The following is a 16710-nucleotide window of genomic DNA, read 5'->3' as shown; positions in this document are numbered from 1 at the left end:
AGCGTTTTATTTGCATTAAGTACATTGTCCTTTTATTACTTTTCTATTATACAAGAACATAAAATTATATAATAATAACGAAAAACAAAATGTCATCGATTTTTGTATCAAAAATAAGTCAATTTGAAGTTGCATCTTTAAGATTGATTATAATATACTATGATAAATACTAAGTTTTAGGCTCATTTACAGCTGCGTTATCTTATATATAATTGTTCTAAGCCGTCGCTTCAACTCCGTTCAATTCTCTACTCTAAAAATCGTATTGCTTTGTATGAACGGTGTATAATAATACATGTAAACAAAGGAATTATATTTAATTATAATAATAAATAATAATAAAAATAAAAATTGAATTTGCTCCGATTCATTTTCGAGCCGCTGGTAATGCATTCTGTTGTTTCGACCAATGAAAAATAAGCATTCAAATATAAAACAAGATGACTGACAGTACCATGACAACAGTTTTAAATAATTATTATTTAATAATAAAATTTTGTTTCGCGACAATAATTTTCATTAATTCGTCATTTGACTGAATATAAGTAATCGGATTGCAAATTAACTAGGTGTGTTATAACTATGAAAATTAAATATATACATAATGTGTTGAGGATTAGAAGAATACATTGATTAAACTAGATAAATAATCATAAAACAATCTTCGTAATAAAATGTTCAAATTTTGAATTACCATCGCCGGGCTCCGAGGCTGAAAAGTGAGTTTTTCCTTTTATATTACATAAACATTATCATTGCTTCCGATTTAATGCAGATATACGTTAGATTTTAAGAATTAAAAATAATCTAGGTATGTTTTAAACGTGAACGTGTAATATATCCTTAGTATGTATGAAGATTGAAAGTTTATGTTGATCAATTCGGTGTTGTCGCACTGGGAACGCTTTATAAATCAGCCAACGGACTGCTTTTAATGTGTAGTTTCTTGGATGTTATCTAATAAACGACATCTTACAATGATTATAAATATGTGATTGCATACCTGGAATAATCGATAGTCAAAATATCTAAGAGTGGGTTATGTTCAATTCTGTCATGGTTTTTTAGCAATTTTTCTTCTGTGCAATCAGTTCTCTTTCGGAACAACCAAATTCGAGATATTCAGTTACATCAAACCTATGTAGTTTGTTCTTTATAAAAAGATAATACCTGCTGAAATGATTTACTTTTAGCTTATATATACCAATTCTACGTTGTCGTCATATAGGTCATCAAATTGTTCCATCATTGCCTCTGAAAAATAATTATTGAACATATTATTACTACTAATATAATCCATAAATTAAATTTTAACGACAACAATAGTATAATTTCGAACCGAACAGTTGTCAAAATGGGTCTAATTAATTGTTTATAGATTAATATTTTATTTTTTATATTGCGCGCTCTTTCTGCAATGGCATAAATGGCTGCAAACCCAAAATTTGCTTAACAACTTAAAGCTTCGAGTCCAGGTGTAAGCCCAACCATTTAACGCCTGTTTTACATTATATAATACTGCCCTGTTCATTTTGAAAAGGTGGTAGCAAAGTTTGTATACGTTTTGTGAAAATAATTGGTTTTGTTTTATTTTTCTAATTTTTTTATATTCTCAGGTATGAGCGTATTAAGCGTAGCATATAGTCAAAGGTTTTGTATTTGAATAGTTTATGAAACAAACCGTCATGGCATACTGTGTCATAAGCTTTTTCTATATCTAACATTAAAAGACCCATACTATTTTTATATTAAAATTAGAGCATATATGCTCCATCAAACTATTAAGTTGATGTGTTATCGAATGCTCTTCGCAGATGCTAAATTGTTCGTTATTGAATTCATTTAATGGCATAAGGATGATTTTTTTTAAATATTTTATTAAATGATGGTAATAAATTAATAATTAGTTGTAAATTTATAAAAAATTGTAAATTTGTAAAAAAAATGTAAAAAATTAATTAAGCAGGTACAACGTATGTCATAAAAAAAAGTATTTTATCGCAAGGTTAAAAAAAAAATCAACCATATCTTAAAAGCGAGACGATATAAGAAAAAATATAGTGAAACAGCTGAAACTAGTGTTAATTTTACATATTAATTCTTATAAACATACATACATATGAATTGTATATTCACATTTTTGTCATAATTGAAACCATGGTTTTCAAATATTTTACATGTATTTACAACAAAATAAAATAAAGTGCCAATTCATATTTTATCAATGTCATCATACGAGATGTGATAATCATAATACGCAGATAAATAAATTTATTACAAAAATAAAATAAAATATTCAAGGTTAATTTAATTTCTTGTTATGTTGTAAGAATAATAATTAGTATTAATATCGCAGGATTAAGAATTATAATTTTTATTTAAATAGTGATTTATATAGATTAAATAGCACTAATTATTACTAAATTTTGCACAAACTATGCTAATTGAGTTGAAAAATGGGTTCGAAAGTGGAAGCTAAGAAAGGTCATCCGTAAACGTTCTTCCTGAGGATATTGTTTTATGTGTATTGTTTTAGTTGTGGCGTACCCTATATTTTTTCTGTTGTGATTTAGATGGTGGAGAATCGTTGAGTGAATATCAAATTACAGATAGTATTTAATCGATTATAAGATGCATTTCTTCCCTAATCTTCCTATTTGAATCTGTTTTGTAACAACAGGCTTAAAAATCTGACACTGTCACTGAAAAAGATTCGAGCTCTGATTGCTGTACTACATGATAAATTAAATACATAATTATCATTTTATTATTATTATTGCTTGATAGGAAAATAATTGATAAATAATACAAATAATCACAAATCGAATCGACACATTTTATCAACCTATAATTGGTATATTTATTTATGGTGTATAATTTTGAAGTTCCGGTGCTGATAAAACTTTGAAGTAAACTTTTTTTTTTTTGATTGGATTTTGAAAACATTTTTTTACATTGTAAAAAATCGAAATTCTTAATTAAGTTATATTCTGTCTGCAACAATATTTTATACCCCAACTATTTTAAATTTTGGAGGGCCAATCGTGCGATGTGTGGTTGTGTAATGTCGTGCAAGAGAATCGAACCTTTTCAGACATTTGTTTTCAATATATTTCGTTGATTATTTGACAATAAATATTATGATTCTTAGCTGTAATAATTTCAAAAAAATAAAAAGTTTGGTTTTTTTTATAATTACACATCATTTTATTTGGTGTAATTTCGGTTATGCAAAATGTTTTGGGCTTTATTTTGGTTCAAAAATTGTGCATTTATGTGGTCATAAAGTATTTTGTACTTTTTGCCGTATAATATGCTCTTGAAATGAATCGTTTCTGTAGCGTAAAATATGCGCAGAAAAAACTTAACGTTCATATTATTGGCTTAAATTCAGTAAATGTGGCACCCATTTGTCAGACATTTTTATTTTCCTAGCTGTCTAAATAGTCTAGATCTGTTGCAATACTAACGCCTTACTTTTGTGAAAAAATTTGATGTGTTAGTCTTGCGCCCATGACCGTTTTCAGCATAAAATATCTGAAACCATAATGAATTTTTTTTTCATTTTTAATGTAGACCGAAAATGCACTTTAAAATTAAAATGCAAAAGCACTATACAATTATATTTCATCGTGCAATACTGTATTTTTTTAATATTTAACCTAATATTTAAAAATAAGGGTACATCTTATAATTTATGAAATATGGCACTTCATAACCTGCAATACAAATTTATTCAACCTAGTAAAGTTAGATACTTGCAAATTATATATCGCAAAATTGTATGATAGTGCAAACAATATTAGACAGATTTATGTAAATGTTATATAATATAATCAAACACATATTTAAGAACCCTTAATTTTTTAGGCTTTTTCACAATAAAAAATACAACTGGATAACTCACGTTTTCGCATTTTTCGATTTCATTCAATTTGTACACGCCAAATATTTTTATATGCGAATATTTTATAAAAGTCGTCGATTTTTTCATAAATATTTGATTTTTACAGTACTCGTTTACGTTCTCAAATACACGTTCGTTGTAGGTATTATGTTCAAGATAAAATTTCACATTGTCGCCATGACACGACACTTTAGATTTTATTACTATGTACGTATCGTAAATGCTTTATTGCGTATTAAGATTATCATAGTCAGTCCGGAGGCGGTTCAAAGTGTGCGGTTGAAACGAACCCGAAATTAAAAAATATAAACTAATTGTTTATATTTTTTATTCGTATTTTTTAAATATTTTTATTTAATTTTATTTTTAAAGAAGATGCATCGCTATTGATTTCAGTACTTTATTTATAGTGCGAAAACATAGTTAGGTACATAATCTTAAAGTTGATAATAAATTCATCCGAATTTTCTTTCGATGAAAATCGATAATCCTTTGTGTTTCAGATTTTGTTTACAGTCAAACCCTTTTTCGTTTGAATACAAGATTGATAATTAAAAAACAATTCTCGTTATTAGCATGCTTTTTGCTCCTTATAAATATGTTGGAATTAAAACCTTGATTTTCTGAGAATATTTAATAACTTTTCATATTAATGTGATAATTAAGTATATTTATTTTAAAATAATTTGATTGACATTTTCATTATACTCTTTTAATTGAAATATTTGTTTAATACGCCATTTAAGATATATTTGAAGATATTCATAAATAATAACAAACAAAAGGTATAAATCATATCTTTAACACTAATATGGATGTGCACGCTAAAACTGCCGGACTACAAATGGTTTTTGATTATCACTCATATTTATAATAAGGAATATTTTTATTATTCTTTTGATTAATTTTTCCTGATTTTCCTAATAATTTCACATATGAATATCGAAAAAAGTGATAGTGCACAGTGACATCTTTCGATTGTTATTTTAATTTTAGTCTGATGTCTCACTAATTGCTAGGTAGTAGTTAATGATGTTTATTTCATTGTAATGCATTGATTATTCGCCTGTCAACGAAAAATTTACAGTAAATAAACATATGACTAGGATAATTAAATATTTTACTAATCTGTATACTTTTATAATGAAAGTATTTTCACTAAACGCATACTTTTACCTTGAAACTTATTCACAAAAAAATAATAAGAATTATATAGATTATGATAAACTTATTTTTATCAAGAAGGAATGTTAATTTGCTCTGTAACAATTATAAAATTATTTCTGTGGTTGCATCTGTAAGCTGTAAGCTTATCTGAAGTGCGTTTGCTCTGGATTCCGGACGTCGAGCTGGACCAGTGGATACGAAGAGAGAATCGGCAGCTTCTGCGAGTTGAGTTAGCTTCCTCTTGATTTATCCACAATAAAAAAGGCTTTCGAGCAAAGGATCGTTATGTTTATTAAAATACAACATATGTCCCGGACTTCTGTTCTGTTTGGACGACTTGAATACTGCAAAGCGCCTAATCCATTATGAGCATGAGGTTAAGAGGAGCACCGATAAAGGCAGACTGTGACTGTGTTGACTGGATGGTATAGTAAAGGATCAAACGCTCGAACGCCCAGGATAATCTTGGATAAGGAAAAGGACCCCCTGTAGCAAAATTAATATAACGATGATAATGATGATGTAAACAAATACAGATTTAAAAAAATATATATCTGTCGGTTCTTTGATTTCATTCAGCAATGTTGATTTATAATATGAAGTATATTTTTATTGATATGATTATATCCTCCCCTAGTTACAAACCATTGAAATACAAGTAGGTCTATATTTCGTTGGAATTTCAATTTTGACTTAAATATAATGTACTGTAGAATGTTCATGATTACAATTATGTACTTTTCACCACCAAACGATTGGCAGATTGATTATCAAATTACTATTAGCGAACTTGAAAATTAATATCGCGGTCTTGTTTGTGTATAGATTAGGATCAAAAGCAACCTAACAAACAAGGAATCCTGAAGGTTATCACATTTAGTATTATACTTTTCCAGTAATTGTGAAATTGTAGCAAAAAGCAAATTTAGTCGTAATCTTAACTTACCGCAACTAGTTAGAAGTGTGTACATTATCATTTAAGATATTTTATTTATAAATATAGCTATAAATTAATTTTAGCTGATTTTTTAGTTTGTTCAAATTATTATAGCAAAATAGTACAAATATAACTTATAATATTCGATAAACTATAAAAAACACACGTTAAAAAATATTAGATCACTGGACTATATATCTACATAAAAACATTAAAAATTGTTTAATATATACGTAGACATTTTATACCGAAAATTTAATTTTTATACTTAAAACATTAAAATTAATATAGTAACAAAAAATCTTATTTATCTACACATCATTATAATAGAAAAAACGTTAAAACATATTTTACGCATGTGTACCACTTTTTAGGGAAAAACTGGTTATTAGTAAGTATCAAAACAAACAATTGTAGTAATATGGTAATAAGACCTTGTATAAAAACCTGCTCCATTATAATTTTGTAATAACAAGAAAATAATCTGAAAGCATTTATATTTACAAAGTATGATATTTAATTTTACATGCAATGCAATGTGGATATAAAATTCAAGAATATTGAATTAAAAATGCTTCTATTTATAGCAACACATAAAATATTCTTAGCCCATCACCATTAGCATACTTCAGTTTAGTTTGCATCCTTTCATCCGCCTAAAATAAACAAATTGTCACCGTATGATTCAGTTCTACAAAGTTTATAAATAATTTCTCCACTTAAATACAGTAAGAGTACTTAAACGTAATTGTACAATTACGTAATTAGGATAATAGTTTATGTTAGATACTTCAATTGCTTCATTAATATATTAAATATAGATTTTTTTAGTTTTGCAAACGTCTTGATAGATGGTTAATAGAATAAAATATTGAAAGAAAATTAATAATAATAATATTAAAAATAATGTTTATTATAATTAGATGTATAAAATATATGGTTTAAGAAAATCTTTAGAAGAAGTTTATCTAATTTATTTTCATTCCTTAAATGTATCAATATGTGGCTTTCTTTGTACGAGTTTAAAACAATGCCTTTTTATTCTTTAATAATATTATTATTATTGTTATTGCACCAGAGGCGTATTAATGCGGTTAATAATACAAAAATACAAGTAGCAAACATATACTATTTTAAGTTATACAAAAATGTAACCGTCTAGGAATAGGTGTATTAAATTATAGTATAAATTTCAATCCTAAGGTGTCAACACGTAGCTCGCACCGGTTTTTATTAATTGCAATTTTTATTAAAAATAACATTTTATTATGCTTTGGAATTTATTTATAGTAGGTCAAATACAATGTCGTATTTTATAGGGACACAATGTGCTTTTCTTGTAACAATTAGCTGAAACGAAACCTTTCATGTGTTAAAATTTTTTGAAAGAGTATTATGTTGGGATAATTATAAAGTCGTCAAAAATACGCTATTGATATTTAACGAGCTTGAGTTAATAAATGTAATATTTATTAAACATGTTTGTGTTATTTAGGTAACTTTTTTTGAATAGATTTTTAAAATACGCCATTTATATTTAACGAGGTTAAGTGACTAAATGTAATATGTATTAAATATGTTTGTGTTATTTAGGTAACATTTTTGAATAACTTTTGTAATACACGGTTTATTAAGTTAATTTAAGGAGAGTTAATTTAAGCATGTTTGTTTGTAGAATTATGTACTTTCAACAAATAATCACCCGATCGAATTAATACTTATTTATTTATTGTAAGCCTTCGTTGCAATATGACATAAACAACTACTAAGTAAGTAGTGAGGCACCAGGCTGAAATCAGTGACATCTATTTTATTAATTATAAAATAAATGCCAACTTAAGAGTTAAAAATAGCATAGTTGCTCTAAGAATGGCAGCCAGAATGACAAATGCAAATGTCACGTCGTTACTATTCACCGTTTGGGAGGGTTTTTTTATTTGATAGACAGACAGACGCATGTATTTTCTGTTTTATTGTGTCGATACTATGTACTTTAATCACAAATAGTGATAACGCAATTATTATGTAAACTCACAAGTAAATTTTATTGTATAAAATCCTGTTTCTTAGACAGTATTAATTTTTTTTAAAAACTTTTACTTGAAAAATATATTTAAAAAGTATAACAGATATTTGCAATTTCATTTCTATTATTATGCTTGAATTAAGTGAAAATTTTGTACCTAATTTTAAGCTCTATATTATAATATAATTTGTTAAAGACAGATGATAGGAAGCTTGCAAAATCTTTACGTAAATCTTTACAAAATCTTTGCGTAAACTTTACTATTAAGTAAAAAATATCTTTAAATAATAATATAAACAAATACACTTTATAATATAAAAATAATTACAAAACTAAAACATTAACTCTATATTCTTGCTTTAGCATTAAAAAAAGTAAAAGGGTAAATAAAAACGATTGTTAAAAAATTATGATTTTTTGTGAATCTTATAATACTGTTTAATTGTTTCAAAAGTTTCCTTGTGATATTTTCATAAATTAAAAATGCAAGTAAAATTGCGATTTGAATATTTTGCAAATTAAAAAAATGTTAAAAACTAGGAATTTAGTTAAAAATTTAAAAAGGAATAACACACTTTAAAAATCTTATGTATTCAAATGTAATGTTATTTCACAAGTATGTGGATCCTGAATTTTAATGTAGCTAATTTAAAACCATTGTTTCAGATTAAAAACAACAATGGCACCGAAATTATACATGACTGAAATGAGCCCCCCTTGTAGGGGAGTTATGCTGACTGCAGATGCCTTGGGTATTCAGCTGGAACACGTTAATATCAATTTTTTAGAAAAGGAGCATTTGAAACCAGAGTTTGTAAAGGTAAACAAGGCTGTATTTTTATTACCATAAATAGATTTAGAGCTAGTATAATTTAATATATAAACATGGAAACATCGATTCCAGATAAATCCCCAGCACACCGTGCCTACGTACGAAGACGGAGACTTCGTTGTTTGGGATAGGTATTAATACATATATAATCATTGCGATAAAAATATCATACCATCATTCTATATAAATATGTTATCAAAATTATTTGATAAAACGTTTTGTAATCATTTTATTATAATATATTTAATCTTAAAAATTCTAGATATATCTAAACTACAATATATTTTTTTTAAGGAAAAACATATCATTATTTTTTCAGTTTAAAACTTAAAAAATCTGAGCGAATTTCCTAATCACTCTTTTAGCTTATGTAATGTGTAATCCGTATGAAAAATAACTTTTCGCCTATTGAGCAAGAAGTGTTTTTTTTTCAATAGCAAATTCAAACGGTTGTATTGCTCCATGTTGTTGGTATAGTTTAAACTCAATACCTCATTGTAGATAATTCTCTTGAAATCTTTAGTGGCGATAATTGGTAATATATTGTAGATTAGTTGGAGAATACTTACCAATTATTAAACTGTTACAATAAAGTTCTACTTATTATTTGTCTGTATATGTTCTTCACCCAACAAGAAAAATGCGAATGATATGTTCATAAAGTATACGCAATAATTATAAAATATTCATTATTCATATTATGCAATGGTTGTTTACTGTAAAAAACAAGAAACTAGTTATTTTAAAATATTTTTTATATGCTCTATCGTAATGAAATAAATTAGATAAAATCAGTTACAATTGCTATAATAATTTAGCAATTTAATTCGAAAATTACAAATGGCACTATAAATCAAAAATTAAAATTACTTATAAAAAATCGTTTTAAAAGGATTGTGGTAATTTATACATAAATTTTGCACTTTTTGTCACTAAAATTGTTTGTTAGGTACAGGTTGATTATTAGTTATTTTAAAAGGTCTCGCATTGTTATAGATAATATCGAATTTTATCACTTTTGGTATTGCAACATATTAAAAAATATGTTATAATCATATTTCATGATTAAATAGTTGTTGCTACGTACTCTAGAATATAATTATATTTTGTAAGAAAAGGTTTAATAAAAAAAACATTATATTTTTTAAGAATAAAAATAGAGTAATATTTTTTTAAGAATCACATTTAATAAAAAAAAAACTATTGGGTTTTAAGCCGAAATGGTGTGACTTTGCAGCTAAATAGACGCCTGAAAAAGCTGATATAAGTTTATTTTTATAATCATGTTGAAATTAACACATATATAGAGAAATGTAGATGTTGCTATCAGGTGGTGAATTTGAAATGGCAGGTCTTTAAAGTCGAAGAGTCTTCGCTGGAGTGTCGGGTTGTATTAGATGTATTGTCGGCTGTGATGTTTCTCGTGATATGTACTCGTGGGCTATCAACGTCATGGAATAGATGTGCTATCATGTGGCCTGAAAAATATTTGTTTGGTCACGAGATCTCTCTTTCATTATTGTACGAAATACTGTTTGTGGATTACTTTCGAGACCTAATGATTTATATTTTAGTTTGTTCGAAATGGTCGTTAAAATGACAAAATTGTGTAAATGGTTAAAATTCCACAAAACGATTTATATTCTTATTTAAAAAGTAAGTACTTAATAATAAAGTCATTTTTATAATGTGAATAAAATAGAATATAATTTTACATTTACATTATTGTTGTACAGTGCTTTTAAAATAACAAAATTGTTATTTTATGTAATTTATTTATTTTATATAGACACTCCCTTCATTTTCAGTCGAAAAGTTTATATTTGCATAAATCCTATTTATTCTGACGGTTCCATAATATTATATTGTTTGTTTTATACGTACAAGTAAAATTAATATTATTTATAATAATTATATAAAAAATATGATTTATTGATGAATTATTTTAAAATTTATTTTCAGTCACGCTATAGAGGCATACTTGGTTACCACCTATGGAAAAAATAATGATTTGTTGCCGAAAGACGCAAAAATAAGGGCCTTCGTCGATCAACGATTACATTTCGATGGTTATCTGTTCGAAAGATTGCGGCAAGCGTTGGTTTGTTATTGATTGATATTAAATATTTTACAGATTCTACTTTAAAAATATAATTTGAGGATAATTTAAATAAGCAATTTATAAATATTGTTACATAAAACGAATAATTTGTGCATTACTGTTAAATGGATTAGGTGCGAGTGAACACTATGAATAACTGCAACGAATCCTTTTTCGAAGAAAAATCACTAAATACACAAACAATTCGTTTTATGGAACAAAATATTTATTCAAATGCACATATCTCTTAAAACAATTCCCTGTTAAATCGCACCCATATAATTTTAGTTACGATAGAAAAAGTATTAATTTATAGAAAAATTTATTGGGAATTTTTATAAATAAAATAAACCCAATTCTTCTTTTGTACAGATACTACTTTTTATAGACTATCGTGCAAAAAACAAATGGAAAAGATACTGTGAAAAAAAAAATTGGTTTGATTTTTAGTAAAAATAAAAAAAACCTGTGTCAAAAGATAATCAGGTGTAACAATTATCTCAAAATATTATATTCTTTTAAATCGTAGGGGGCAAATAGTAAGTTATATACGTATTTGTAATTTTAATTTGTTTTTTTTAGATACCACTTTGGTGTGGCGTTTCAACAACTATCCCTGAGCATATTAAAAATGATATAGTGCATGGATATTCAGTTATGGAAATTTTTCTAGAAAAAAATAATTATCTAGCTTGCAATTGGATGACAATAGCAGATCTGTCTTGTATAGCTAGTGTCAGTACATTGCACGAGTTTTTACCAGTCGACGATAAAAAGTAAGTATGACTTTTCTAGGTATTTGAAAATATCGAATATTGAAAAAAATATGGAAGAGAGTATAAACAGATCGTTCCATATGATAAACATGTTTTTTAATATAAAAAATAGAAAATTCAAGTAAAATAATTATTATTTATTTATTTAATTAATATATACAGTCTTTATAATTTATATATGATTATTGAAATCTAGTGAATGTGTGAAAATGATTTAATTCTTGTCCTTCTTTAAACATCAACTATTAATATCTTCTATAGATCTTTCAAGCGTCTCATTTATCAAGAACTATGTGGAGCCTGTGATTAATGTCAATGTTTTTGACTGGAATCTTTAGATTATATCGATGATAGAATTTTAGGTCAATATTATTTTAAAATTATTTTCGAGAATTACAGTTTATTGTATTAGTACAATTATGATTCTTGACTGATTTAGACAGCACATAAAACTTACGTTTATTTCCAGTTACTTTATTTTGCATAAATACATGACGCTATGTTCTCGGGAATAATCTTTATTGCTTAACATAATCAGTAAGCAATTTCATCTCATAGTAGTATATATTATTGTAACAATGTATTGTGACTTATTCAGTCTGTTAGAACCCAGAAGAGATTTTCAATATACAGTTGTGAAAATATCTGTTTTTGTTGAGTATATAAGTGAATGAGTGTGTGAAGAATTAAGAACCAATAGTAATTAGGCCAAATAATGACCAATGATATATATTTTAGCTCCACCTCTGATTCACGCCTTGATAAAAGCGTAACTTTAACATGACCAGTAATATTATGTTGTAGTAGTTGATACTTATCGCTTTTGAAAGAGAGAAAATTCTAGGGTGTTCGAACAAGAGGTCTTCTCGTATCAAAGAGAAAGTATTCAGATGTGACTATTATGGCGATCATTTATTTAAGAGATATAAAGAGCAATAGATATTTATTTGAGGTCGAACGTAATGTATCTGACGTGTGTCCTAACTTCATGCAAGGGTATGTGTTTATGGCTGTGGTAATGGGTTATTATTAATGGCTTTTGAAAGTTTGTGACTATTGTGTAACATTAGGTGTCCTACATAATTTCTATAATATATCCTTTGTGGCCCTACCCTTTTGTATGGCAGATACCTCTTTTATTATTTAAAGCCACTTATTTAAATTCACGCGAGGTCTTCACTAATCAAGAACGACAACGCTATTGTCGCCTTAAATACATCTTGAAATTAATACAATGAAACTATAAAAGGTCATAAATGTTATTAAATCACAATAATAACAAATATAACACATGCTCAATGTTCCCTGTAAGGTGTGCGCGTGTGCGCGCGCACACCTACTGAAATGTCTCCGCACACATGTTTTACCCTCCGCACAGTCAATATTATAAAAGAAAGTTTCCTTTGCCAGATTTTAGTTTTGTTCGAATGCATGAAACAATACAGGCACAATTCTTTCGCACGCTTTCGGAGAAATGAGTCGAATCATTTCTCAGAAGGATTGCGAGGGTCAAGCAAAATTTTAAGTCGAGCGGGATCACTATTCCATCCCGTTCTATCGCATGCCAAAGTATAGGAAAAGAAGATCGTATTTTAGTGTTTAGGTCCTCTACATTTCATAGTCTTTGACATGCTTAAACTTGCAAGAAACATTACACTCGGTAATGAGTTCAGTCTCATAGCAGTCCTTATTGTGAAAACAACGCAATTCTTTTAATATTTTTTTAATTAAACGGTAAAAGTGTCCGTGCTAAAAAGTAGTGATTTTTTTACTTAAATTATAAATAATACAAAACTAATAATCAACTTTTGTAATAAACAACAACAGGTGTGTTCAGTTTACGTAACAAACAACTCAAGTGAAAAATTACTTACAGAGTTACAGTACAATTTTACCTAATAATTATATAAAACTTATCCCCTTAAAATGTCGAAAAGGAGTGGATGTGATATTTCTAATACGACCATTAAGAAGAAATCCTGCGATAAATTTAAACTGGAATGGCTCTCTGAAATCGTCGAAACAAAAATGCCATCTTCAATGCATTTACAAAAAGTAAGAATTGGTGAAATATTTGTTTATTCCGAGACGTATGATTGTGTCAAATGCATCATATGTTCCGAAGCCAATATGCCAGGAGAATTCACGTCTGGAAAGAAGTGGACTGAATGGAGGCTGTTTCTTTTAAAAAGACATCTAAGTCATAAAGCACACCGGGATGCTATTACAAAATTGAACAATTTGAAAACAGGTGGACTTTTGAAAATAATGACTGAAACACCTGAAGAACGGAAGAATAGGATTGAGATCACTGAGCGCAAAAAATCTAGTTGCGATCTAGTCAAAGTTTTAATCGATAATGTTCTTTTGGCAATAAAAATAAACGCTTCTATGTGCTCTGTACAAGACATTCATAATCATGTATCTAAATACACAGATATTCCCGAAAGCTGGCGAAGTAAAAATTATGGGTTTGAATTTGTCGAATGCATTAATGCAGTCATTAAAAAGGAATATTTTGACGAATTTCGAAAGTCTCGGTTTCATACATTAATTGTTGATGAAAGTACGGATATATCTGTACAAAAAATACTAATTTTGTACGTCAAATATCGATATGGGATGAATTACAAGACTATTTTTGCGGGAATAATAAAATTGTGTTCTTGTGATAGCAATAGCATTTTTTCAGCCCTAAAGAAATTTTATAGTGACAATGAAATAAATATACAAAATATGGTTATGTTTACATCAGACGGAGCTGCAGTAATGCTTGGAAAAAAGAATGGAGTAGCAGCTATGTTGAAGCGGGAAATAAACCACTTAACAGAACAACATTGCGTAGCTCACAGAGAGGACTTAGGAATCGATGATGCCTGGAAACAAGTTTCAATAATGCAGGATATTGAAACTTTATTAAAAACAACCTATACAATGTTCAGCAGGTCATCTGTTAAAAAAGGCCAATTTGAAGAATTATCTAAATTTATGGAAAGTGATGTTGTTTCATTTCGACCAATTAATGAAGTTAGGTGGCTATCGAGGCATTTCGCAGTTAGCGCTTTTGTGCGTAATTATAATGTCTTAATAGATTATTGCACAGAACAAGTGGACAAGTATAATGACCCAATCAACAAATATTGCTTGAAAATGCTGAAAGATCCTCAAATTCACGTCTCGATAATGATTTTGAACGATGTTTTGGGTGAACTATCATCAATGTGCAAATATTTTCAAAGGAGCAATATAACAAGTATAGAGGCCACTCAATTTGCAAAAGCTAAAATTAATCAACTAAGAGCTCAATATTTAAGTGAAGTAGTTCATTGGAGCAAAGATGTGAAAAATATATTATCATTAAATAGCAGCGATATAAATTTAACCGCGATTTTGAGATTCATCCAATTGCTCTGTGATCATCTAGAAATGCGATTTCCAGAAGAAGAATTATTGGAGTGGCGTGCTTTCGATCAGGCCGCAATAGGAAGAGCTAAAGAGTTTGAATACGGAAAGGATCAATTAGACAGACTTATATTTAAATATACTCAATTATTACAAATTACTGACAAAGATACAATCGAAAATATGCATAAACAATATTGTAATCTTAAATTTATAGTTGCCGAGAAAGTGAAGACTGGTTCGATTCAAACATTTGCCGATTTATTAACCTTTGCACATAGTGATCCAGATCAATTTGATTGTATATCAGTTTTACTAGATATTTGTGGAACCTTTCAGGCATCAAGCGCTGAATGTGAACGAGGATTTAGTTTAATGAATGCAATTAAATCAAGATCAAGAAATAGAATGGAAGTAGAACATTTAGAATGTTTACTACGAATAAAGTCATACATTTCATCCGGGGAAAATGTTGATTTAAATGTGGTTTATAAATATTGGGTCGATAGAACGGACAGAAGAGAGAAAAAATAATTATTGAAAAAAAATAATAAATAATTTATATGTTCATTGTATAATAATATAATATTTTCAATACACTAATAATAATATTAATAATAAACACTTGTAATAATAATATAATTTTTTCAATACACTAATTCATAAAATATATATTGTGTTCTAAATTGTGCAACAAATTGGTTGACTGGCTGAACCCCAATGTGATATAGTGCCAAGCGATTGGGTAAGAATATTATGCAATTTTCATAAAATTAATTACCTACTTTCTAGTGTTTTTGCTTTGGAGCATTGAATCTCTTAGGGTCGGTCCATTAGTATATTTATTCCGTTTAAAAAAGTAGGTACAATAGAAATCGACAAAATTCGGAGAAAGATTTTTTTACGTAGTTGAAAATTTAATAAGAATAATTTTGAATAAAAGTGAAAAAACTACATTTTTATAAATGTTTATTTTGAAAAAAAAAACACAACATACAAATATATAGATTCAATATAAATAAAAAGAAAATTCTAAAAGTTTAGTATTTATTATATTATATCAACGAATATTTTTTTTTATTTATTTCAAAAATTATCTTTGTTAGTGTTGTTATTATATAAAATCACTGTGACTAATAAATATACATTTTAATGAAAAATTGTATGTATTTATGGGGGGGGGGGGGGGTGTAAATTTATCGCACCGCCACTGCACAGATGCATCGAAGATCCGCACACACAATAGAAAAATTAGAGGGAACGTTGCACATGCTCGATTCTTATTTTAGCTTATTATATATATTTATTTATTTTTTCAGATTTGTAAAACTAACAGCGTGGATTAAGAGGATGGAATCGTTGCCTTATTATGAACAAACTAACGCGCGAGGTGCAAAAGCTTTGGGGGAAATAATTAGAAGCAAACTAAGATAATTTAATAAAGTCAATGCATATTGTATATTATAATAGAAATAAATTTAACTAGTCGCTAATGTTTTTATAAATTTATATATATTTTTGTGAAATTATTTATTTTATTAAAATTTGATTGTTAAAACGGC

At 27.6% G+C, this 16710-nt stretch overlaps 1 protein-coding gene across 1 annotated transcript in view; it reads left to right on the top strand.

Annotated features, from left to right (window-relative positions):
• LOC148232893 (glutathione S-transferase 1-like) overlaps positions 1-16710 on the top strand; it is a 19555-nt gene extending 2845 nt beyond the window's left edge. Inside the window, exons 2-6 of the mRNA XM_088189447.1 lie at positions 8704-8857; positions 8942-9000; positions 10832-10970; positions 11553-11746; positions 16468-16710. Coding sequence (XP_088045573.1) covers positions 8717-8857; positions 8942-9000; positions 10832-10970; positions 11553-11746; positions 16468-16582 — 648 coding nt within the window. The 5' untranslated portion in view covers positions 8704-8716 and the 3' untranslated portion in view covers positions 16583-16710. The remainder of the gene's footprint in view (positions 1-8703; positions 8858-8941; positions 9001-10831; positions 10971-11552; positions 11747-16467) is intronic.

Source organism: Plectrocnemia conspersa, unplaced genomic scaffold (assembly GCF_051122295.1).
Source record: "Plectrocnemia conspersa isolate PC_06_02 unplaced genomic scaffold, ASM5112229v1 ptg000008l, whole genome shotgun sequence".
Taxonomy (NCBI): Eukaryota; Metazoa; Arthropoda; class Insecta; order Trichoptera; family Polycentropodidae; genus Plectrocnemia; species Plectrocnemia conspersa.
The sequence above is the reverse complement of the archived record's forward strand: the minus strand, read 5'-3'. Positions and strand labels throughout refer to the sequence as shown.